Source organism: Oreochromis niloticus, unplaced genomic scaffold (genome assembly GCF_001858045.2).
Source record: "Oreochromis niloticus isolate F11D_XX unplaced genomic scaffold, O_niloticus_UMD_NMBU tig00007510_pilon, whole genome shotgun sequence".
In the NCBI taxonomy this organism is placed as follows: domain Eukaryota; kingdom Metazoa; phylum Chordata; class Actinopteri; order Cichliformes; family Cichlidae; genus Oreochromis; species Oreochromis niloticus.
This window is the reverse complement of record NW_020328614.1, coordinates 1,293,489-1,320,183: the sequence shown is the minus strand read 5'-3', so window position 1 is coordinate 1,320,183 and position 26,695 is coordinate 1,293,489. Positions and strand designations below refer to the sequence as shown.

At 41.9% G+C, this 26,695-nt stretch overlaps 1 protein-coding gene across 2 annotated transcripts in view; it reads left to right on the top strand.

The window, feature by feature from the left end:
- LOC102079326 (alpha-2-macroglobulin) overlaps positions 1-26,124 on the top strand; it is a 47,569-nt gene extending 21,445 nt beyond the window's left edge. Inside the window, exons 21-36 of one of the 2 annotated variants that reach the window (XM_019357187.2) lie at positions 473-594; positions 692-743; positions 969-1,052; positions 17,825-18,001; positions 18,252-18,327; positions 19,236-19,392; positions 19,771-19,845; positions 23,450-23,612; positions 23,683-23,870; positions 24,381-24,593; positions 25,086-25,210; positions 25,321-25,411; positions 25,499-25,567; positions 25,648-25,753; positions 25,901-25,945; positions 26,058-26,124. In XM_019357187.2, the coding sequence (XP_019212732.1) occupies positions 473-594; positions 692-743; positions 969-1,052; positions 17,825-18,001; positions 18,252-18,327; positions 19,236-19,392; positions 19,771-19,845; positions 23,450-23,612; positions 23,683-23,870; positions 24,381-24,593; positions 25,086-25,210; positions 25,321-25,411; positions 25,499-25,567; positions 25,648-25,753; positions 25,901-25,938 (1,736 nt within the window). In that variant the 3' untranslated portion in view covers positions 25,939-25,945; positions 26,058-26,124. Of the gene's footprint in view, positions 1-472; positions 595-691; positions 744-968; positions 1,053-17,824; positions 18,002-18,251; positions 18,328-19,235; positions 19,393-19,770; positions 19,846-23,449; positions 23,613-23,682; positions 23,871-24,380; positions 24,594-25,085; positions 25,211-25,320; positions 25,412-25,498; positions 25,568-25,647; positions 25,946-26,057 lie in introns of both variants that reach the window. The other variant, XM_019357186.2, reaches the window with a different exon arrangement.
- The last annotated feature ends 571 nt before the right edge of the window (positions 26,125-26,695 follow it).

Here is a 26,695-nt window from a genome sequence, read left to right as displayed (position 1 = left end):
CTTAATGCAGCTGTCTTAGCCAATTATAAGTCATTTTGAAACCTTCCTTTCAATTCTCATCAATTACTTACATTATGCATGCTTCCCTTGGACAGAATCATTAGAACAGACTGTTTGCAGTTGCATTGCCATGTAAATTATTTCTTCTTAATCTTAATTAGACCTTATGATTTGCAGTACTTTGGCCTCCAGCAGGACTCAGCAGCAACCCTGACATCATTTTGGACTGTTTTTTTTTTTTCAGCTCAAGCTTTTCATGCCTGATGCAGTAAAATTTCCAATTATAATTTATCTTACCTTCGATCCAACATTAAATCTAGAGATCCAGATTTAGATCTAGTGTGATCACAGTTAACTGTCTCCTTTTGTCCCAACACATTTCCTTCTAGTTTCTACAAAATCTGTAAAATAACATCAGGAACCTTTATTTTAATGGAGAGATAAAAAAGGTGACCTGTGCTGCTGTTTTTAGGGGCTGTGAATGTGACTGTGTCTGCTGAGGCCGTAGCGTCCCATGTGTCATGTGATAATGAGGTTGTGAGCGTACCAGACAGAGGTCGCATCGACGTGGTCACCAAATCTCTCATAGTGAAGGTCAGTACCATAAATACAAGATGAGAAAAACATTTTTACTCATAAAATTTCAATTGTTCCTCATTTTAAAGATAACTTTGCACGTCCTCTTCCTCAGGCTGAGGGAACTGAGATGACAAAGACGTACAACTGGCTTCTTTGTCCAAAAGGTCAGTGTGATTTCCATCAGTCACAAAGTTTAAATAAAGAAATGACCTAAATGCTCAAAGTTAGCAGTGGAGTGCACTGTGTACATAAAATGTGCCAAATTTTCATCTTTTACTTTCACAAAATGTAACGATATGTGCTGAAGATCAGGCCACCTGGTGACTTTGAACAGTAACTCTGTTGTAGTCGTGACTTCCTGATTGGACTTTTGTTGTGTCTGTACACAGGAAGCCCGCTGACAGAGGAAGCAGAGATACATCTGCCTGAGAATGTGATAGAAGGATCTGCCCGCACTTCTGTATCAGTCCTGGGTAAACCTCATGATTTCATCTCAATTTTGATTCAGCCAAATAAAAATATGGCAAGTTAAAGCTTTGTTAAAAAGGCAAATAGCAAATTACTAAAACAACAGAAAATAAGAGACATCATGTTCAAGTAAAAGTAAAAACCGTATTCAGCTTTTAAAAGATGATTTCATTTATAAATAGAAAAAAGCGACCCACATCTTCCCGGCCTTATGTGAAAAATAAATGGACCCCAAAAATCAAAAGGCTGGTTGTGCCATTGTTTGCAGGAAGAACTGCAGTCTAGCTTTTGTCATAAGTGTTTTTTGAAACACTGTGGAGGAGTTTTGGCCCAGTCACACCAGAGGGTTTTCCAGCGCAATCGTTCTGGTTATGCAGAATCATGTCAGTAGGATTTAAGTCCAGATTTTGACTCGGCCACTTTCTGGCGTTCTGGATTATTTTCCATCATAACCCTCTGGGGTCGACGGACGCGCCGGCGCGTCAAAATCACATGACCAATTTAAGACGACACAGCTACAAGATAGTGATGGGTTTCCGGCTCTTTTGGCTCCCAACCGGCTCTTCAGGTTGTTTTGTTGCTTTAATTAATTTATTATCAACTAGAGATGGCACGATACCACTTTTTTATGTCCGATACCGATATCATAAATTTGGATATCTTAACTATGCTTAACTATGTAATATCAGTTTGCTAATTTAGTATAACGTCACTGTCACTCTCCGCCAATGCCTTAATTGGAATGTGTCCGTTTTTATTTCTTTTTCCCTCTCCCTCTCTCTTGTCGCTCACCTTGCTCTTTGGTTTCCTTGCTTCTCTTTTCTTTCACCATGTCGATCACCTGTTTCCCTATCCATCCACAAACGACACTGTCTATTTCTACATGCTCACTCTGCACGATCACCCACACACATGTGTTTAAAGGCAACACATTTACAACAGCCACACAGTGCACACAGATGTAGGACACACACGCACACATTTGCTCATTTTAGTTATTATGCACACACATAGTCAGACCTATGGAGCTTCACGCTGCGCATTTTCTTCTCTTTATTTACAATGTACATATATATATATATATATATATATGATGTGTTTCCATTTTCCTCACCAGTCTAAGCAAGACACACAGCATATGTCATTAGCCACAAACACACAACTATGGGCACGCTAAGGTTTGTCTCATGGAATGTGCATGGAGCTGGCTCTAGGGAAAAAAGGTTAAAAATACTTAACCAACTTAAAAAACTACAGGCAGATCTTGTTTTATTACAAGAAACCCACATGCCTGTCACAGGTTTGAATAAACTTAAAACACCTGAGTTTCCTAATGTGTTCTCAGCCTGTTATAATTCTAGACAAAGAGGAGTAGCAATTCTAATACATAAAAATATTAATTTCACAGTACTCGATACAGTTATAGATCCACAGGGCAGATTCCTAATAGTCAAACTATCTATACTTAACCAAAAGCTAGGTATTGTAAGTATATATGGTCCGAATGTTGATGATCCCTCATTCTTCCACGGTTTTTTTAGTGCACTCTCCGAACACCTAGATTGCACAATTGTTCTTGGGGGAGACCTCAACCTGGGACTAAATGAAGAAATGGATAGGCTCAATACAGCAGGAACTCAGCGTAATTGGCAGTCCACAAATATAATCAAACAGTATATGAGCGACTTTGGTCTTTGCGATGCATGGCGCTCCCTCCACCCCAACAGTAAGGAATATTCTTTCTTCTCACATGTTCATCACTCCTACTCTCGTCTGGATTATTTTTTGGTCAGCAGCTCACTGCTGAGGGACATTTCAGACACTGAGATTCATCCTATAGCTGTCAGCGATCATGCTCCTGTATCTTTAACACTAATGCACAAGAATAATACCACACCAAGTAAAAACTGGAGATTTAATACATTGCTGCTCAAAGATGAAGAGTTTATCAAATACTTTAAAAAAGAATGGACTTCATATTTAGACTTTAATGACATTCCTGGAACATCAGCATCTGTCCTCTGGGAAGCAGGGAAAGCCGTGATGAGAGGTAAAATAATCTTTTTCTCATCACATAAGAAGAAAGAAGAAAACAAAAATATTCAAGAACTAGAAAAAAATGGTAAATGGTAAATGGCCTGTATTTGTATAGCGCTTTTACTAGCCCCGCCTAAGGACCCCAAAGCGCTTTACATACCCAGTCATCCACCCATTCACACACACATTCACACACTGGTGGAGGCAAGCTACAGTTGTAGCCACAGCTGCCCTGGGGAGACTGACAGAAGCGAGGCTGCCATATCGCGCCATCGGCCCTTCTGGCCAACACCAGTAGGCGGTAGGTGAAGTGTCTTGCCCAAGGACACAACGACCGAGACTTTCCGAGCCGGGGCTCGAACCGGCAACCTTCCGATTGCAAGGCGGACTCCAAACTTCTTGAGCCACGATCGCCATCAAATCAAAACATCGCCATCAAAAACATCAAATCCTTAGAAAAAGCCTATGTATCACACCAAGATCAAGAAATATTAAACAAAATACGCAAAACAAAACTAGAATTAAATGAAATTATTAATAAAAAGACTAAATTCTTAGTACAAAGACTTCGCCTGCAAAATTATGAACACGTAACAAACATGTAACAAATCCGGACAATTTCTTGCTAACCAGTTAAAAATTAATAAAGAAAAAACAACTATATGTGCTGTTAAAGATTTATCTGGGAATACAATATATGATCTTAAAAAAATAAACAAAATTTTTAGGGATTTCTATGAAACTTTATATACACCACAAATAAACCCATCTAAAAACGAAATTGATCAGTTTTTGGACAACATAACTCTTCCAAAATTATTAGACTCTCAAGCAATGGCACTGGATTCGCCACTGACATCAGGTGAACTCCAGGAAGCCCTGATAAGTATGCCCAATAATAAGGCTCCAGGTCCAGACGGCTTTCCTGCAGAATTCTACAAAGAATTCTGGACGATTCTAGCACCAGTTTTTCAGAGAATGTTTCAGGAAATCAAGGAAACTGGTAGTCTTCCACCAAATATGAATTCTGCAAATATTAGTCTCTTACTAAAACCAGGCAAAGACCCTGTATTTGCCTCAAGCTATCATCCAATATCCCTTATAAATGTAGACCTTAAAATAATCTGCAAAGCTCTCTCAAAGAGATTAGAGAAAATAACCCCCCTTTTAATTCATCCTGACCAAACTGGTTTCATAAAAGGTAGGCACTACTGATGCAGTAAAAACATTGAAACCATAATATTGTCTCTTGATGTAGAAAAAGCATTTGACAGAGTTAACTGGAAATTTCTATTTGCAACTTTACACAAATTTGGTTTTGGAACCTCTTTCATTAACTGGTTAAAAATATTATATAATTCCCCAACAGCTTGTGTCAGAACAAATGACCAGACATCCTCCAGCTTCTGTCTCCTGAGGGGCACCAGGCAGGGATGCCCACTCTCCCCTTCACTGTTTGCAATTTTTATTGAGCCACTAGCAGCAGCAATTAGACAGGCTACAACAATTAAGGGCATAAAATGTAAGAATGTAGAACATAAAATCAGCCTTTATGCGGATGATGTGTTACTTTTTCTCCAAAACTCACAAACCAATATCTCTGGGGTGATTGCATTGATAAATTCAATTAACTGGTCAAAATCTACAGTTCTTCCGATTAATTGCTCCTTCCATAATTCTTCTCCTACACCACTGCAATCTGGAAATATAAAATATTTAGGTATTAATGTCTCTCCTAAGCTTTCAGAATTAACTAAATTAAACCACATCCCGCTTTTAAAGACAGTAGAAAGCGATCTGGCTAGATGGAAATCTTTACCCATATCACTCATGGGAAGGGTCGCCGCTATAAAAATGATGATCTTGCCAAAAATAAACTATTTGTTTTCAATGATCCCAAATAAGCCATCACAAGATTGGTTCAGATCTCTAAACTCATGTATTTCTAAATTCCTTTGGAAAGACAAACCCCCACGTATCAGCTTAAAAACATTACAAAGGACCAAGGATAAAGGAGGATTAGATCTGCCTAACTTTAATCACTATTTTTTAGCCAACAGGCTTCAGTTCATCTCTAGATGGTTTAAACACAACTTCTTAGATGAGCCCTGGCTAGATGTAGAACAGGCACTATGTAATAATCTAGAAATTTCAGACCTACCATTTATCAGCTCAAACATCAAAAGACATGAATGCTTTAAAAGCATCAACATCAGCTCTTCTCTGACAGCATGGTGGGAGTTTCTAAAAATGACAGAGTCCTCATTAATCCCATGCAAACGTACACCTATCTGGAATAACCCTGATATATTACAAAACAATAATATGATTAATTTTCCAGAATGGAGTTGTAAAGGAATTAAATACTTAGAACATATATTAGAGGGAACAGAATTTATTCCATTTGACAGACTAGTTACACAATATGGAATAAACAAGAAAAGATTTTTAGAATATCAACAAATTAAATCCATAGTAAAAAAGAAATTTAACCTCAGTCAAGCTGAATTACAAACACCACCAAGTGCGGTACACTTTCTTACTCTTAAATCCCCCAAATTATTATCTAAAATATACAGAACACTTTCTAAAATAGATGAATCAATATCCCTTCCTATTGCGAAGCAGATTTATCAGTAAGCTTAGACCAAAACTTCTGGTCTCAGGTATGCTTAAAAACCTTTAAATTGATTAAAAATCCCAGTCTGCAATTAATACAATACAAAATACTACATAGAGTGCACTATACAGGTCATCGGATGTTCAAGATGGGCTTTACATCTTCCAACAACTGCTCACACTGTCAAGGCAATACACCAGACAATTACATCCACGCTCTTTGGTTCTGTCCACCAGTGCAGAAGTTTTGGCGTGAGATATGTGAAGACTTATCAAAGTGTCTGAAATGTAACATTCCAACTTCCCCTTTAGTATGCTTGTTGGGAAAATTGGATGATGTCACTACAGAAACTAATACAGTCCACATTGTTTTTACTGCCCTATGCATCGCCAAGAAAACGGTCCTCATGAACTGGAAAAATAAAAATAATCTTAATTCTAATCAATATAAAAACCATCTAATAGATCACATTAGTCTTGATACAGCCTCTGCCACCACATTAGATCAATCCCTCTGGGCTCCTTTGATCGGCTTCATCACCTAGTGGGGGTGGGGGGTCATGGTTTGGTCCTGCCTTCACTATTGTGGTTGATGTGGAGGTTGGGACGGGCTTAGGGCGCCAGGAGAACCCCTAGAGACGTTAGCCCTGGAGGGCTCAACCCGGGGGGTTGTGGTCATAACCTGGTTAGTGGCTCTGGTCGCTCTTAGAGGGTGTTCTCCTCGTGGCTGCGTGCAGCGGGGCTGGGGGATGGTCTGTACTGGCGGACGTAGGTTACTGGCCTGGTAGCAGCCTGGCTGCCCCTGAGTGGATCCGGGGCAGGCGGGAGGGCTTGGGGTTCGGGGGTGCTTCGTCTCCATGATGGGGCTCTGGCTGGGCCTTGGGGGCTTCGGTCCTCGTCGGTGTGTCGCCGAGGTTGTGGGCGGGTGGGTGCACATTCAATTCAATTCAATTCAATTTTATTTATATAGCGCCAAATCACAACAAAAGTCGCCTCAAGGCGCTTTATATTGTACAGTAGATAGCACAATAATAAATACAGAGAAAAACCCAACAATCATATGACCCCCTATGAGCAAGCACTTTGGCGACAGTGGGAAGGAAAAACTCCCTTTTAACAGGAAGAAACCTCCGGCAGAACCAGGCTCAGGGAGGGGCGGCCATCTGCTGCGACCGGTTGGGGTGAAAGAAGGAAAACAGGATGAAAGACATGCTGTGGAAGAGAGACAGAGATTAATAACAGATATGATTCGATGCAGAGAGGTCTATTAGCACATAGTGAGTGAGAAAGGTGACTGGAAGGGAAAAACTCAATGCATCATGGGAATCCCCGGCAGCCTACGTCTATTGCAGCATAACTAAGGGAGGATTCAGGGTCACCTGGTCCAGCCCTAACTATATGCTTTAGCAAAAAGGAAAGTTTTAAGCCTAATCTTGAAAGTAGAGATAGTGTCTGTCTCCCGAATCCAAACTGGAAGTTGGTTCCACAGAAGAGGGGCCTGAAAACTGAAGGCTCTGCCTCCCATTCTACTTTTAAATACTCTAGGAACAACAAGTAGGCCTGCAGTGCAAGAGCGAAGTGCTCTAATAGGGTGATATGGTACTACAAGGTCATTAAGATAAGATGGGGCCTGATTATTTAAGACCTTGTATGTGAGGAGCAGGATTTTGAAATCAATTCTGGATTTAACAGGAAGCCAATGAAGGGAAGCCAAAACAGGAGAAATATGCTCTCTCTTTCTAGTCCCTGTCAGTACTCTTGCTGCAGCATTTTGGATTAGCTGAAGGCTTCTCAGCGAGTTTTTAGGACTTCCTGATAATAGTGAATTACAGTAGTCCAGCCTGGAAGTAATAAATGCATGAACTAGTTTTTCAGCATCACTCTGAGACAGGATATTTCTAATTTTAGAGATGTTGCGCAAATGGAAGAAAGCAGTCTTACATATTTGTTTAATATGTGCATTGAAGGACATGTCCTGGTCAAAAATGACTCCAAGGTTTCTCACAGTGTTACTGGAGGCCAAGGTAATGCCATCCAGAGTAAGAATCTGCTTAGATACCATATTTCTAAGATTTTCAGGGCCGAGTACAATAACTTCAGTTTTATCTGAATTAAGAAGCAGAAAGTTAGCGGCCATCCAGGTCTTTATGTCTTTAAGACATTCCTGCAGTTTAACTAATTGGTGTGTGTTACCTGGCTTCATGGATAGATAGAGCTGCGTGTCATCTGCATAGCAGTGAAAATTTATGCTATGTCTTCTAATGATGTTGCCTAGGGGAAGCATGTATAATGTAAATAGAATTGGTCCTAGCACTGAACCCTGTGGAACACCATAATTGACCTTAGTGTCTGAAGAGGACTCTCCATTTACATGTACAAACTGGAGTCTATTAGATAGATATGATACAAACCACTGCAGTGCAGTACCTGTAATACCTACAGCATGTTCTAATCGCTCTAATAGGATATTATGGTCAACAGTATCGAACGCAGCACTGAGGTCTAGCAGGACAAGCACAGAGATGAGTCCACTGTCAGAGGCCTAGAGTCAGTAACCTCACTAAAGCTGTTTCTGTGCTGTGATGAGCTCTGAAACCTGACTGAAACTCTTCAAATAAGCCATTCCTCTGCAGATGATCTGTTAGCTGTTTGACAACTACTCTTTCAAGGATTTTTGATATGAAAGGAAGGTTGGAGATTGGCCTATAATTAGCTAAGACAGCTGGGTCTAGAGATGGCTTTTTAAGTAAAGGTTTAACTACAGCCACCTTGAAGGCCTGTGGTACATAGCCGATTATTAGAGATAGGTTGATCATATTTAAGATCGAAGAATTAATTAATGGCAGGACTTCTTTGAGCAGTTTTGTAGGAATGGGGTCTAAAAGACACGTTGATGGTTTGGAGGAATTAATTATTGAAGTTAACTCAGAAAGATCAATTGGAGAAAAAGAGTCTAACTTAACATCGATGGTACTAAGAGTAGATGTAGATAATATTACATCTGTGGGATGATTATTGGTAATTTTTTCTCTAATGATAAAAATTTTATTTGTGAAGAAGTTCATGAAGTCATTACTAGTTAACGTTAAAGGGATGGTTGGCTCAGTAGAGCTCTGACTTTTTGTCAGCCTGGCTACAGTGCTGAAGAGAAACCTGGGGTTGTTCTTATTTTCTTCAATCAGTGACGAATAGTAAGATGTTCTGGCTTTGCGGAGGGCTTTCTTATAAAGCAGCAAACTATTTCTCCAGGCTAAATGATGATCCTCTAAATTTGTGACACGCCATTTCCTCTCCAGCTTACGGGTTATCTGCTTTAGGCTACGTGTTTGAGAATTATACCACGGAGTCAGGGACTTTGGATTTGAGGCCTTAGTTTTCACAGGAGCTACAGTATCCAGAGTCGTACGTAGTGAGGAGGTAAAATTATTAACAAGATAATCGACCTCTGTTGGAGTAGCGTTCAGATAGCTGCTCTGCTCTATGTTGGTACAGGGCATTGAAGATGATAACAGTGGGTGGATTATATTCTTAAACTTAGTTACAGCACTTTCAGAAAGACATCTACTTTGATAAAGTCTACTCTCCACTGCTGTGTAATCAATTATTGTAAATGTAAATGTTATCAGGAAATGATCAGACAGCAGAGGGTTTTCAGGAAACACTGTTAAATATTCAGTTTCTATGCCATATGTTAAAACAAGATCTAGAGTGTGATTAAAGTGGTGGGTGGGTTCTTTTACATTTTGAGAGAAGCCAATTGAGTCTAGTAACAGATTAAATGCGATGTTGAGGCTGTCATTTTTAGCATCTACATGGATGTTAAAATCACCCACAATAATTATTTTATCTGAGCTGAGCACTAAATCAGATAAAAAGTCTGAGAAATCAGAGAGAAACTCTGTGTAAGGCCCAGGTGGACGATAGATGATAACAAGTAAGACTGGTTTCTGAGTTTTACAGCTGGGGTGGACGAGGCTAAGCATCAGGCTTTCAAATGAATTAAAAGTCTGTCTTGGTCTTTCGTTAATTAATAGGCTGGTGTGAAAAATTGCTGCCACACCGCCCCCTCGGCCTGTGCTTCGAGGTTTCTGGTAGTTAGAATGACTCGGGGGTGTTGATTCATTTAAACTAACATACTCATCCTGCTGCAACCAGGTTTCTGTAAGGCAGAGTAAATCGATTTGTTGATCAATTATTAAGTCATGTACTAACAGAGACTTGGAGGAGAGAGACCTAATATTTAATAATCCACATTTCACTGTTTTACTCTTTGGTTCAGATGTGGATACTGTATTGTTCTTTCTTTGTGATTTTTTATGTTTAAGTTGTTTATTGCTGGTTTTTGGTTTGTTTTTTGTCTTTTTGGGAGCTGACACAGTCTCAATGGAGATGGGTTTTTGGGGGGGTAGCAGGAGGAGAGAAGCTGCAGAGAGGCGTGTAAGACTGCAACTCTGCTTCCTGGTCCCAACTCTGGATAGTCATATTTTGGGGGGTTTAATGAATTTGTCCATATTTCTAGAAATGAGAGCTGCTCCATCCAAAGTGGGATGGATGCCGTCTCTCCTAACAAGACCAGGTTTCCTCCAGAAGGTTTGCCAATTATCTATGAAGCCCACATCATTTCTGGGACACCACTCAGACAGCCAGCAATTTAAGGAGAACATGCGGCTAAACATGTCACTCCTGGTCTGATTGGGGAGGGGACCAGAGAAAACTACAGAGTCCGACATTGTTTTTGCAAAGTTACACACCGATTCAATATTGATTTTAGTGACCTCCGATTGGCGTAACCGGGTGTCATTACTGCCGACGTGAATTATGATCTTACTGTATTTACGTTTACCCTTAGCCAGCAGTTTTAAATTTCCTTCAATGTCGCCTGCTCTGGCCCCTGGAAGACAATTGACTATGGTTGCCGGTGTCTCTAGCTTCACATGTCTGAGAACAGAATCACCAATTACCAGAGTTTGACCCCCGGCGGGTGTGTCGCCGAGTGGGGAAAAACGGTTAGACACATGAACAGGTTGGTGGTGTACCTGGGGCTTCAGTTTAAGACTATGCTTCCTCCTCACCGTCACCCAGCCGCCCTCTTTCCCCAGCTGCTTGGGGTCTGCCGGGGAACAGCTAGCGGGGCCTACGCTATCTTCGGCTGCACCAGCTACAGGGGCCTGGCTAGCTACGGGTGAATGAAGGGTGCGAAGCCGAGTCTCCAATTCAGTAATCCTGGCCTCCAGAGCTGCAAATATGCTACATTTATTACAGGTATCATTACTGCTAAAGGAGGCCGAGGAGTAACTAAACATCTGACACAATGAGCAGGAAAGTGCAGGAGGGACAGGTGAAGTAGCCATGGTGCTAACGAGTCGGCTACGAGCTAAGCTAAGCTAGCGAAACAGTAAAGAGACAGTGAGTGAATACTTTGGCTATAAATTAGGTAGTGAGTACACAGAAAGGGTGATTCAGATGAAGCACGTTAAGATTATACTATGAAAAAGGGATGTATCAAAAGATTTAAATTAAATTGCTAAGCAGAAAAGCTACTCAGAAACACCACTGTGTTTGAGCAGGAACAGGAAGTGATACTATACCACAGAGCGAGCGAACACCAAGTGACAGCGCCACCAAGAGTCCAAAGGACTCTTGGTGGGCTCAGCCCTGGTGCAGGGGGCCTCTGGTGCATCGGCCTAACTGGGGGGGCTCTTCAACTGGCAGGGAGGTTGTTCCATCCTTGCAGAAGTCCACTCTGCAGGTGGGGGAGAGACATAGGAGAGGTGGAGAATAAACCTAACCTGGGTGTCTGTTGTCTTGTGTAGTCTGGAGATGATTGAATGTTGGGGTGGGTATAGTTTCCTCTGCGGTGGGGTGGGCTTCCCCAGGTCCTGTGGGGCTTGGCGGTGCTGCTGCCGTAGGCCCCGGTCTGGATGGGCCTGGGCTCCCTTGCCTTGGTGGGTACCAGAGGACGGGGGTGCCTCCCTTCTTTTCCTCCCCATCCCCGGCTGCCTCCCTCTTCCCGCTCCACCACACCCATCCACACAGGTAGGGCCTTGTGGTGCGGGTGTGTCACCAGGGTGCAGGGGAGGCATCCCCCCCCCTCTGTCCCCTTCTGTCCACCTGTGCCTCAATTTTATTTCACAACTTAGACATCCACATTATTCACACTCTCATAACACACACATATATATAGGGCCTTGAGGGTGACCACGTTAACGGCGTCCAGTGGACTGTCTGTGTATTCAACCCTACCTCTGGCGCCGGTGCCCACCTCTCAATTTTAAATCCATGTAGACATTGAGGGTTCTCGGGAGGGGCCGTGCTAACACCTGCTGCTCTCTGGCAGCAGCACCATGCCCTCCCTTGTTTTAAATGCACTTTAGAACAACACGCAGCAACACTACACATGAGCGGGAGGAGGGAGGTATGGGGTCTTCACACACCCCCGTTCTCTACTAGCCATCGGGGCGGGGGCTGGGAGGAGGTGTTGGCTGTCCGATTGGCCTCCCTGCTGCTGTGGAGCCTGGGGTGGTCTGCTTGCCTCCACCCCGGGGGAAAGGGTCACATCTCTTGGGTCTGGGTGCCGTTTCCCCCTCTGGGGTCGAGGGTACCTGGACCCAGGGCATAGAGTATGTTTGGGGAGTATGATTGTGTGTACATGTCCATGTATGTCTATCCTTACGTTGGGTGAGTGCTGAGTGTTTGTATATGTGTGCATGAGGGTGGGAAAGCAAGTCTGTGTCTGTGTGTGCCTGTTTGTCTGTGTCTATATGTCAAGTCGGGTCTTAGACTCCACCTCCCTGGGAACTCCCAGGCCCTCCAAAGTGTGGAGGCCTATCTCCCCTCACCACACTCCCTGCCGGTAACTGATGCCCTCAGGGGTTGGTGCATTGGTGGTTCTTGGTGTCCGGGGCTGGGCGCTCAGGTATGCACCAGCTCACTCCCGGTGACTACTTGGCGGGGCCTGGTGCCTGTCGCTCGGTCAGGCCTCATCCGGGGCAAAGGGGGCCCTCGGGCCTCTGGCCTCGGGGTCTGCGACTCTGTTCACTCTGGCACAGCTGGCTGCCGGCAGAGCCGGCGGGCACGCCAGTGCAGCCCCCTCTGCCTTCTGCTCCGTGGCTACTGGGTGACCCCTCGTCTGGGGATCTCCTCAGCCCTTCCCAGGAGGGTGACACGGATGCCCCTCCGGTGGTACTCCTTGGGCTCTCGCACTCTGGGGCCTCTGGATGTCTGGAGCCTGGATCTCCTCCATGCCTGCTTCATGCCCTGGGGGACGGGGCTATGGCCCTCCACACCCTCTAGCAGACCGTTACATGGGGAAACCTTTTGAATACAAGCGCGCTGATCCACACAGGTGTGCACACGGGTGTTCACTGTTCGTAGACACAAACTACACCTTTCTTGGCTGCTGCTTCGGGGCACATTGTGCGCTGTCTGTCCTGCGTGCTGCACAACCGCGTTCAGTATTTAGTATTTACTGCTGTTCACACTTAGCTAGATTAACGTGATGGTGTTGTATTTAGTATGTTGCTTTGTTTGTTTGTTTTTTTGCTTGTTTTCTCTTCTTTTTCTCTCAACAGATGATCCAGGAGATTTTTTTTTCTCTTTGTCTTTGTAAGTGCCCTTTCTCACTGTCCCTTTTCCCTTCCTCTCTTTCTTTCTCCCTTTCCTATCCCCCAGTCATGTCTGTCCCATCTGTAACAACTGAAAATAAAATAAATAATAACAACAAAGGTTGATCAAATGGACCAATACGGCAATGCCATGATGATCCATTTGGCAAAATAAATCCATTTGGTATCCTTGTTGGTCTTCAGACAACAATTCTGACGGCTAAAGAACCAAATGGGACAGACAAAAAAATAAATAAATAACTAAATAAATAAATAAATTTGGATATCTGCCGATACCAATATGAATCCGATATAGTGTGTTTTTTAATCAAAAAACTGTTTTTTTTAACCCTTTAAGACCTACCATAGAACCAAGTCCGCCAGAGCTTATATTATATTTTTACATGTTGTAGTGCTATTTTTGGGAGCATTTCAAGTTGCTATACATCAATACAACCGTTATAGCCCAAATTTTAATAATATGTATGGATTAAGTGCATAGTAATTACATAAATTGCAAAAAAGTGCAATAAACTACAAAAAAATTGAAAATCGTTTTTGTTTTTTTAACATATATTTCTAGTTAGAGAAATGTAAGAGGCTTATCCCTCAAAACTGTAAATACAAAAAAGTTGCACAAAATAGTTTCCCACCACAGGAAATTTATTTTGAGTGTCTTCATAGTTTTATTTTTGAGATACACCAATTTTTATATACTGCAGGAAAAATGAAAATAAAAATTATAGTGCAAATTTGCAAAAAAGCAGAATATGCATCAAAATAAACTATTTCCAGCAGTGCAATATGAGTCCTAAGCATCCCAGAAACGACACAGAAAGTCATAAAGTCAAAGATAACTTTTAAAAACACCAGTACAGGCTCATGAGGCCCTGATGGTAAAAAGACTACATTTCCGCAAAAATGACGTCACTTCCGGTTTCGGGCAGGTCATGGCTGACATGGGAAAGTTCGGGCTGATGTCTATTCCAACCTAGGAAGTGTTATGAACAGCTGATCGCATCAGCAAAGCGTGTTTCTGGAATATTATGTTTTTGTTGCTGAAAGAGCTTTTTATGCAGTTTTTGCAAAGCTATATGTGGAAGGAAACTGTGACCTAGGACAAGCTGATGGCATAAAATGTAAGTACAACTCCTCCGGTTTCATATGCAAAAAAAATTATTGCACTAGCTCACGTGGTTGCAGAGCTACCGGGATTTAAAAATAGTTACACAAAACAGAGCGTGCCCGCTCCGACCGGTTTTAAAGGGTTAATATCTTGCTGCATTTTGTATAAGTTCATACTCAAGTTTAAATAAACAACAACACTAAAGCTATTCTGTTATACCTGTATGGAAAAAATACACTGCGCCCAAAATATTTCATAGTTCAGCAAAACTGATCAATCTAATAAACTTAAACCTACTCCATCCTCCCTATTCTGGTATTTTAAAGAGTAAGCAACCTAACTAGGGTTGCAAACTCCCAGCAAAAAAAAAAAAAAGGGAATCACCCTCCACCCTCCACCTCATGATGCTTAATCAACGTAATCAACTTTAATTTGATGCAGTGTGAAAAACATGCACAGAAATAAATTATTTTTCAAGAATAATTAAATAGACTCAACATCTTTCTTCAACAGAATTGCAGAATTCACAGATGGTACCTTCCCAAAGGAAAAAGTACTATAGCTTACTAGGGTATATTAGACTTAACAGTTACTATATACAGTAATGGACTTCTATATATTTTACATAGGATTAAAACTTTGGGTGTAAGACTCAGATAATTATTTATTAAAAGCTAGACATTTTAAATGAGAATAAGAAAGAAAAGTATGTCTCTGTGCCCCCTTTTCCCTGTTCATGCCCTATCGGCCCCCCTGGCTAAACTTTGCTAGATCCGCCCCTGCACAGTTACCAGCCGTCAGCTACGTAGAAAAGGATCCTGGTGTAGAAAGTAATATTAAATACATTCTAACAACAGCTTATCAAGGTTAAAGGTGCTGCTGTTGTTCCGCCGCTGGTTTCCTCTTTCTGGTGCAAAGTGGGCCAAAAACAAAGAAGAGAGACGGACTCGACAGAAAAGCCGATCAGCTGATCATTGATCAGTTTCATGATTGAAGTAGCAGCAGGAAGAGTCAGTCGCTCCATATATCGGTTGTTAAGCTTAACGTGGGAACGCTTTACAAACATTCAGAGATGAACTTACACACTTGCTTTACTTCTCTCTGGGATAACTTCCTCGGAGATGAAATGCTGGTTTGGTAGCGAGGCTACAAATACACACAGCCGCTCTATCACGTGACGCACACTGCGCCGACGTGCTACGGTTATGAGCCGAGTTGTGTCGCAAGTTTTGTGAGGTGCTTTTTTGATATTTAATGGATCAGATTACATTTTTTATTTCTCTCCGAGATCTGATCGAGTAATTTACGACAGTATCAGACCAATACCGATACGTAATATCGGATCGGTCCATCTCTATTATCAACAGCAACATAAATTATGCACAAAAGAAATTACTAATTTAAAAAAAAGTGGATTTATTTATATGTTAACATATAAATATATACGGTGGCTCCTAGAGACAAAGCACGCAAAGTCCAAAACCCGTACAAACTCAAAAACACATTCCTAGCGTTAACTGACCTTCCAAAACAGAGCTACCTAGATCACTTAAATTACACAATTGAAAGCATATGTATATTGTTTGTGTATATTATACACAAGCACTCATATATATTGAAATAAGTTCAAAGAAATGTTCATTTACCTGTTACTACCAAACACCAAATCCGGTCGTTGGTACTTGCTGGCTTGTGTAGCCACTAGGTAATAAAAGCTCAAAACTGCGCTGAGCATCCTGGAGCACTTCTGTTGTCTTTTGTACGTGTTTTGGAGTTTGTACGTGCTTTGTCTCTAGGGGCCACCGTAAACATACTTTTATTTATTCACTCCACATAAAATGTAATAAATAAATCAAATCATATAATACAAAAAAATGTTTACATTTCAACTTATAACTATTTAAATTTAGTTTTTGTGAAACAACACAAAACACTACAAAACACATGTCAGCCAATCAAAAAATGATATGGCAACATGTGGCACTTAGTTATTTAGGGAGAAGGGGAAGTTTTAGTAGGCGAGCGAAAGAAAGAGAGAGAGTGAGTTTTCATATGTGAGACATTAGTGACGTTTAGCATGTTTGGAGGCTATAGTTAGTGTGTTGCGTAGTTATTGTTTTGTATTGTGTGTCAGTTATACTGCTGAATGTCACATTTGCTCCAAAAAAGCCACCAAAGGCAGATTTCAGTGTAAACGCTGTTCCCACATGGAAAACAGGACTGATACACCTCCTGCTCTCAGACCTGCAGGGTTTAGGCCTGTGCTGTTCTCCTCTGTCTTATACTGAATACAAACCATTTTTTTGGACTGGCACAAATAATTTGTGTGCCTTCTTATTTGATGCAGAACACCTGATTGTTCTGTAAATAGATTTAAATCGTTATATAAAAAACGCCTGAGGTCTGGGCTGCAGTTTTAGGTAAATAGTACCATATAACTTTGTTGTTTGTAAAACTTGTGCATAATTTTTTAGAAATGTACAACTTCTATTTGCATTTCAAGTTATGAAAATGATTCGTTAAATATGTTTGTGGGTTTTACAGTAAAAAATATAACTTTTTCTACTCGGATTTTGACATTTTTATCTGAATTTAGATCAATTGTGCTAATATAGTATGCCAAAATGAAAAAATAACTCAAATTTCAAATATTTGAAGTTGTGCTGAAAGTAACGATACCAAACAAGGAAAGACAAACAGTTTTTAAAGGTGAAATATAGAGGTAAAATCAAAAGTAGTCAAAAACGGCCAATTATACCCTGACCCAGAGGGTTAATCGCCCAAGTTTGAGATTCAAGGCACAAACTGATAGCTGGACATTCTCCTGGTAGAGAGTTCTTCCCTCCAGGTTGTGGCGTGCTACTGAAACAGCAGAGGCATGATTTAACACTGGGCACCAGACTCCTCCGTCACTAACCACCTGAACCCAATTTTGGCCACATCTTTTCTAGTTTCCTCAGTTTGTGGATAATGGGTTCCAACATGGTGCACTGGCGCTCCAAACCTGTAGAAATTGTTTTTAACCCTGTCCAAACTGATAGATCTCAAGACTTCTCGCCTATTTTTGAATTTCTTTCAATCATGGCAACGACGTGTTTCTTTTAGCCTGCTTCCCTTTGTCAAACAGATTGTACTTGAGTGATTTCTTGATCCAGCAGGTCTGGCCTTAATCAGGTCTGGGTCTGGTTGGTGAAATGAAACTCAGTCTTCTCAGAAATATTTGGTTAATCACAGTCAAGCTATGATTTTCAGTTTGGATGTTTTTTCGCTCAGCAAATGAAATCATCATTTAAAATTACATATTGAAATTATTCAGGTTATCTTTGCCCAATAATACAAAGTTGTTTCACGCTAGTTTTGTTAGTTTTAGTGAATCAGTGTTTTTGATCAGGTGACATCCTCGGCCGGGCTCTGAAGAACCTGGATGGATTGCTGCAGATGCCGTATGGATGTGGGGAGCAGAACATGGCTCTCCTGGCCCCCAACATCTACATCCTCCACTACCTGAAAGGCACACAGCAGCTCACCACAGCCATCATGGAAAAAGCTACTAACTTCCTCACCAGTGGCAAGTTTTTATTGTTTCCTCTAAGAAGGAAATCATTTGAATCACTTCAACACACACGGTTCAAGAAACAAGCCGACATGAGGCAGAACATTAGCCACAGTTTTGGGTCAAATGTGTCATTTTCCTCATCTGTCAGCAAGAGTCGTAGAATTTCCCAAATCTTGATGTACACATGCAGATCCATAAACAAATGGAGTCCAATCATCACCATAGCAACAATGTCTCGATCATTGTGTCCCTGTTGTTACAGGATACCAAAGACAGCTCAACTACAAAAGTGCTGATGGTGCTTACACCACATTTGGAACAGGACCAGGAAACACTTGGTGAGAACATCACTGATCAAACATGTCATAAACCAGAGAGGTTACACTAGTTTTTAAATATCCCACCAAACACAAGACGTTTCTTGAAGTTTGACTACCCATTAATAACATAAACATGTCTACCTCTAATACTTAAAATAATTCTCCATTTAATCCTTTGACTAAGATAACATTACCAATAACTTTTGGTTAATACTGTGTAATTTAGTAGGTAGGAAGGAGTATTAGAGCCACATAAAAAATGTTATTGATCATTATTAGAATAAAGTCAAATTTTAAAGATTAAAGTTGTAATTCTACTTAAAAAAAAGTCTAAATACTATTTCAATATTAAAGTCTTAATACTGTTTTGTGAAAAAAGTCAAATTCAAATCTAAGAAAACAGTTAAAATGATTACAGTTGTTGTTTCAAACGACTGCTATACCCTGTATAAAATGCCTTGTGTAGATGTAGTGAAATAAATCAGTTGTCTTGTGATACAGCATAGATCCTCTTTATTCCACGAGCGTGTAACCATCGGTATCCTTGCATCTGTACATTAGCAGCTATTTCCTTTTATACAAATCTAACCACATGCAGATTTCTGCACCACTTTCTGCTTTTCAGTGTACTTATACTTACTGCCACATGGTTTTCATTTGCTACAAGTGACATCAGTTCCTTCCTTGTTACTAAAACTGAGTCTGAAGTACGATTTCACTAATTCAGAGGGTAAAGCAACCGTGGCAGTTTGTCCTGAAATAACTCGCCTACATTTTGGCTTTTTTCTCAAAATACATTTTCAAATTTAATCTTGAAATTTCAACTTTATTTTCAAAATGATCAGTATTTCTTTCTCTTAATGTGACCTCACAGCCAAACATTTCCATCGTTGTAAGACGTGTAAGTGTTGTTTTCTTTTTGTCAGGCTGACTGCGTTTGTGGTAAGAAGTTTTGCCAAAGCTCAGTCTTTCGTCTATATTGATCCCAGAAAGATCGAAGAGTCTAAGTCCTGGCTGCAACATAAACAACAAGAAAATGGCTGTTTTGAAAAGTCCGGGAAACTCTTCCACAACGGAATGAAGGTAACCTGCAGTTCTTTGCTGTTAGACTGTGGAAACAGCCTCCAGTGTGGACGCACTTTAACAAATTTTATTAATAATGTCATGCATACATGGAAAACACTGTATTAAATACTGTAATAGCTCACACCAGTACATTCTATTATTTTATTTAAGAAATAATTTCCATACATCTTGCTCCATTCACACCAGCACTGCCTTCTATGTAGCATTCACACATATTTATACAAAATACAAAGTATGCACTAGAGACCAACTTGGGATTAGTATCTTGCCCACAACTATTTGGCATGCAGGCTGGAGCAGCGGGGAATCAAACCATCAGCCTTCTGATTAGTAGATGACTACATGATAAGTGTCAATGATGTCTTCTGTTGACAGGGTGGTGTATCTGATGAAGTGACTCTCAGTGCGTACGTTACTGCTGCCTTCTTGGAAATGAATACATCCCAACATGTGAGTAGACTCAAAGAATATCAAGGTATTTAACAAAAATGAGTACAGAGTTTGTCCTGCTGAGCCATGGAGTTAGGTTCAACCAGCAGTCCCTACACATAAGCAGGTCTCACTACCAGCCAACATCACCAGATGACACAGCTCACTTTTGATATTTCTATTGGCACTCTTATATGGAACATGCATCAAGTTACCGTTACCGTCACCCTCCACATCTTCCTGAGCTCTTCTCTGAGCCCTTAGTATTTCTCGAGCTTCTCCTGTTCCTTCTTCCTGATGTTGTTGTCGTTCGGAACCGCTACATCAATCACGGCGGCTGTCTTCTTCTGTTTGTCTACCACCACTATGTCCGGTTGGTTAGCCTCCACCATTTTGTCTGTCTGTATCTGGTAGTCCCACAGGATCTTAGCTCAGTCATTCTCCACCACTCTAGGGAGCGTCTCCCATTTGGAGCTTGGGTCCATACTCAGCACAGATGTTTCTGTATACTATGTCGGCCACTTGGTTATGGTGTTCCATGTATGCCTTGCCTGCTAGCATCTTGCACCCGGCTGTTATGTGCTGGATTGTCTGAGGGGCATCTTTACACAGCCTGCACCTGGGGTCTTGCCTGGTGTGATAGACCCCAGCCTCTATGGATCTTGTACTCAGAGCTTGTTCCTGTGCTGCCATGATTAGTACCTCTGTGCTGTCTTTAAGTCCAGCTTTGTCCAGCCACTGGTAGGATTTCTGGATATCATCTACTTCCTCTATCTGCCGGTGGTAACATACTGTGCAGGGGCCTGTCCTTCCATGATGGTTCCTCGCCTTCCTCCTCTTTCTTGAGTTTCTGCTGCCTGAGATATTCACTGAGCACGCGGTCAGTTGGGGCCATCTTCCTCGTACTCGTGGATATTGGTTGTTTCATCATGGAATGTGGTGCTGACACTCACCAGTCCCCGGCCTCCTTCCTTCCATTTAGCATGCGGGACTTGGGGTGAAATCCTCCATGCATGGTCAGGAACCTTCTTGTCTTGATGTCAGTGGCTTCTATCTCCTCCTTTTGCCAGCTTATTATCCCAGCAGGGTACCTGATGACGGGGAGGGCGTAGGTTTTGATAGGCCGGATCCTGTCCTAACATTCTGCTGACTCCTCAGGACTTGCCTGACCCTCTGCAGGTACTTGGTGGTTGCAGCTTTCCCAGCAGCCTCTCTGTGGTTCCCATTTGCCTGTTGGATCCCCAAGTACTTGTAGCTGTCCTCTATGTCTGCAATGTTGCCTTCTGGTAGTTCGATTCCCTCAGTTTTGACTCTTTGTTATCATCCGACTACATTTCTCCAGTCCAAATGACATTCCAATGTCATTGCTGTATATCCTGGTGGTGTGGTTCGGTGAATCAATGTCTTGTTCACTCTTGACATACAGCTTGATGTCATCCATGTACAGGAGATGGCTGACAACTGCTCCATTCCGTAGTCAGTATGCGTAGGGACAGAGCATCTCCTTGGTAGATGGTGATTGTGCTATGATCTTGAAGTTGGCCTCTAGTGTTATACGCCACATCCCCATTGAGTTTTTGATGAAGGCTCTTAGAGTCCTGTTGATCTTGTACAGGTCTAGGCATTCCAGGATCCAGCTGTGGGGCATTGAGTCATACGCCCTCTTGTAATCAATCCAGGCAGTCTCGTCTGATTGTTACCGTCTTTGTCACACCTTTCTGCAGCTCCGATAGTTGGCTAACCTCCCTCCTTGATCTTGGCCTCTAGTCTCCTTCTCCTTGTTGCTGTTCAACCTGTAGCCAAGCATCTCTCTGATCACTGCTGCTGTTGTGTAGATCAGCTTGTTAGTCTCGATAATCGTGGATGTATGTATCGCATTTATATCATCTAGCAGATCTTCACATCTTTGTAACCAGCTACAGGAAGGTTTCAAGTTTTGCCATGATCTTATCTTTCAGGTCAGTTCCTCTCACACTATAGCACTTGGGGTTTGGTACAAATCTCGGATGGAGGCGATGACATCTCCCTGTTGTCCTGGCTCTCCCTTGCCGTAGCATTTGTGTTGTACCTCGTCAATCTCTAGCTGTGAGAGCAATACCCTTCTTTCGAATGTTGGAACACTGAGCTATTAGTTGTTTCGCCGTCAATGTGGATGCTGGGTATCGAAGATTCCATAGGTCCCTCATCCTATTCATGTAACTCCTTCTGCCAGGGTTACTTGTATAGTAGCATTCCAACAACGCCCTATTTTCATCTCTTGCCCACGAATGACTTCTTGTTCCAATAGTTGATCTGGGCGACGTCCGAACCGGTATGCATATATACATACATACACAAAAGTGTATAAACCAACAATATAATATACAATCTAATATATATATTACATATACCCCAAAACGTTGATTCTGTTCATCTGCACGTTTTCAGTGGGAGAAACGTTTCGTCACTCATCCAAGTGACTCAGCTGACTGCAGGTTTCCCCAAATCTTATAAACAGTACATTTGCATAATGACTGAAACCAGCCCACTGAAGGAACAATGGGCTGGGAGGTCAGTTCCTCAATCTTAATTATGCAAATTCCCATGACCATTGATCAACAATCACTGACCAAAACCCACTGATCAAAGACCACTGATCAATGGCCATGAGTAACATTCACAGAGAGTTGGGGAATGGCTGCAATAACAGCATTGGCCCCCTCCTCGATTCAGAGATGTTCTTTCCTTTTTCACGTAAATGGCCTCCTTGACCCCACACTCAAACCAGCGTTCCTCCCTGTCCAGGATGTGTACATCCTCATCCTTGAAATAGTGTCCACTGGCCTGTAGGTGTGAATAGACTGCAGAGTCCTGGCCTGACGAGGTAGCTCTTCTGTGTTGTGCCCTCCTCTTAGCCAGAGGTTGTTCGATTTCCCTGATGTATAAATATTGGCAATCCTCCTGGAACTTAACAGCGTACACTATGTTACTCTGTTTGTGTCAGGGTGGACCAATTTTTGCCGCAGCGTGTTTTGGGGTTTAAAAGCCACAGAGACACAGTGTTTAGAAAAAACAATGCTTCTCAGCTGTTCTGATACTTCTGACACGTACGGGATCACTACAGGTTTTCACTTAGGCAGCAGTTGTCCTTCTCTCCTGGATCGGCTGGAGCTTAGGTTTACGGTACACATCAGCTTTTAAATGTCCCCCATTACTGATGGAAATCTCACAGTCTAAGAAGGCTAACCTGACACTTTTCATATCCTCCCTGGTGAATTTGATGTGTCGGTCCACCGAGTTAATGTGATCTGTGAATTGTGGAACGTCCTGAGAATTGATTTTCACCCAGGTGTCATCCACATATCTGAACTCTCACCAGCAAGAACTTGTATCACCACCCAACCTGTACTGTGTTTTTTCAATATGTTCTTTATATTGTAAATACTACTAGAAGATTGCTCCACTCTTTGCTTGATCTGTACTTTCCTCTAATTGCTGTGTTTTCCCACATCTGCCACTTTCTATTATCATGCTGATGTTTTGAGTGACTAAATCAGGAATACTGCCTCCTATTCTTCTCATACTGGGTTTAATGAAAGAAGATTTCCGTTTTTCCATTGAAGTTCTTTGTTGTGATCTTTTAAAGGATCCTGTGATGAACAAGAGCCTGGCTTGTCTCAAGGAGTCTCTCAGTGACCTGAGCAACACCTACACTACAGCTCTGCTGGCCTATGTGTTCACTCTGGCAGGAGATGTGGAGACCCGAGCTCACCTTCTGCAGCACTTAGACACAGTTGCAGTGAGGGAAGGTCAGTCATCCTTTAGCAGGACATCATTCAGGCTTTATTAGCATCACTGTGACTGTTATTGTGTTTGTAGGAGGTTTCCTCTACTGGTCTCAGACAGCAGCAGAAACATCAGCCTCCCTGTCAGTGGAGATCAGTTCTTATGTGCTGTTGGCCAAACTCAGCGCCTCCCCGACTGCTGAGGATCTGGGATATGCCTCTGGTATTATCAGGTGGCTGACTGGGCAGCAGAACTATTACGGAGGCTTCTCCTCCACTCAGGTACTACACCACCCGAACAGCATGAAGCTCATCTTTGAGTTCATATACAGTCTTAGACAAAATCAGAGACAGAAGAAATAATACTGAAGCTTTCATTTTTCTATCAGATATGTAAAACAGATTTGTTTTAGCCAGGCAGGGATGTTTTTATTCTTTAGTTAGAATATGACATTTAAGTTTTGTCTAAAAATTCATTGTTTTAACAGAATAGCAATGTTACCTCACACTTCTGTACACCAACTACACGTAACAGCCTGTAAATAACAGATCACCTGCAAGTTTATACCTGTAATTTCTATACTTTGATGATTCTCAGTTAAAGATATTTTAACCTGTTTAACGTTTATTTAACCAGGAAGTGAAATTTAGAAAATTTGAGATTAAGGATCTCTTTTGTGAGAGGGTTTCAAAGTGACACGGGCAGTTTTAACTTTATGTCTATTCCACTTAAGTCCATGTAATATGGAGACATATGCTGTGTGTGTTAACCACAATGCATCCATCCTGTAGGACACGGTGGTGGCTCTTCAGGCTCTGGCTCTCTACTCCACTCTGGTGTTCAGTCCTGAAGGTTGGAGCACAGTGACAGTTCAGGCTCCCAGCAGTCAGCTGACATTTGATGTAAATCAGAGCAACAAACTGCTCTACCAGGAGGAGGCGCTGCAGGACGTGTCAGGAAAATACAGCCTGGAGGTGAAGGGCACTGCATGTGCTTCAGTGCAGGTCAGTGACAGCATCATGTGACAAGCTCCTGGTTGATGTCAGAGAAAGGCTTTCTTCTTTTACTTTTTACTTATAAAACTTTAGAGAGCATTAGCATTTTCACATGTAAAGCTCATCTTGCACATTATTTTCCTACACAATAAAGACATCAGACCTGGCAGTAATAACTGTAGAGAGTACAATGCTATTTTAAACTAAATTAGAGAACTGAGCAAAAATAAATGAACTTTCTGTCTGTATCAGAATCAGGGAAACTATTTATACCAGAGGGAAACTGGGTTTTCAAAGCAGCAAATATACAACAAACATGAAGCACTCGTATAAAATGAGTGTAGATATAACAGAGATACTCATATTAAGATGAATATAGACATATAGGTATGAATATAAAAGTATGTGTGCAAATATGTGTCATGGTGTAGAGCAGTGACAGCAGGGTGCACTGAGGTGTGATTAGTTCTGTTCCACACGTGACCCAAGTGTGTTTCCCAGATTTCTGCCACCTACAACATCCCAACACCTGCTGATGTCACCACTCTCAGTGTGAAAGTCCAACTAGAGGTCAACACCACCAGTGAATCTGCTAGACCCAAATTCACTGTGCAAATACAATCGCTGTAAGTATGTGACAGGTTAGAGGAGTGCTCTTTACCCGTGTGGAGGAACTGCTGGTAGATGAAAAGCAAGTGTGCACACAGGTCAGTATAATCACACTGTTCAAACACAGGTACAGTGGAAAGGAGAAAACTACAAACATGGTGATCCTGGACATCAAAATGCTCTCTGGATTTTCCCCCGACCCCGAGTCTTTGAAGAGTGTGAGTAATTAGACAGATTCTACCAACACGTGTGTCTCATGTGATAATTGTGATGATAATAATAAAAATGATGTCATCTCCTCACAGCTCAAACATGGCCTCCTGGTGAGTCGTGTTGAACAAAAGGAGGATCATGTTCTGGTGTACTTAGAGGAGGTAAGTGAAAGTCACCGTGAGGACACCAGATGATGATCTTTGGTACAAACTGTGTCTGCGATTGTTTCTGTCTCGTCCAGTTACCAAAGGACACGCCCATCAACCACAGCTTAGACATCATCCAGGAGCTCCCAGTGGGCAACCTGAAGCCAGCCGTGGTCAAGATCTATGACTACTACCAACCAGGTCCAAGTCTAGCTAAGCTTTACTCCAACAGCACACTGACACACTTCAGAGGATTCATCAGACTGAACAGTTCATACAAGCTGATGTTTCCATCAGTGGGACACAGAGAAATGACACTTTCATGTTTTTCTACCATGTTTCTGTCAGGTGACCAGGCTGAGACCCAATACATGTTTGTCTCGTGAGCTGCAGGTAAGAAGCTCTAATAACACACAAGTACACCTTTCACACACATTCATGTTCACAGCATCAATGAAAAGGACCAACTTTGAACTTTTACTAACTTTTATTCTTCGTCTCACAGTTTGAAGAAGGTGTAGCTGGTCCTGAGGTTTCAACCTGCATTTGAATAAAGATACTTTTTCTGCTTACGTGTGTGTATGCGTGTGTGTTAACAGCTCCAGGATTATTAATGCTTCTTTAATAACATGCTTCATTATTAACAATAGGCAGAATGGAAAATATATCAGCTCTTTATAAAACCACTGTGGTGGGGCGTGGTCTGCGGTGCCATGCGGACACACCTGCATGGCATCCGCAATCACGATTCAGGGTTGTGGGGTGTGTGTGGTGGCAAGGAGAACAAACCTTGTTCTTTTTGACCCCAGATAACGTAAATATTGGTTTATTGCTTTACAGCCCGGTGATGGTAAGGTCTTGCAGTGCCCCCCCCCCCCCCCCCCCCCCCCCCACACACACACATATATTGTATCATATCATATCAAATTTATGTATATAGCACATTTAAAGACCAAAGTACACCAAAGTGCTTTCCAGTAAAATGATGATACAGATAAAAATCATGATATAAAATATAAATTAAAGTGCTTTTTTAGACGTGATTTAAGGGATTGAACAGAATCTGATGCGTGGATGTCAAGACGTAGATTATTCCATAATTTGGGTCCAGCAATGGCAAAGGCACGGTCTCCTCTGGTCTTC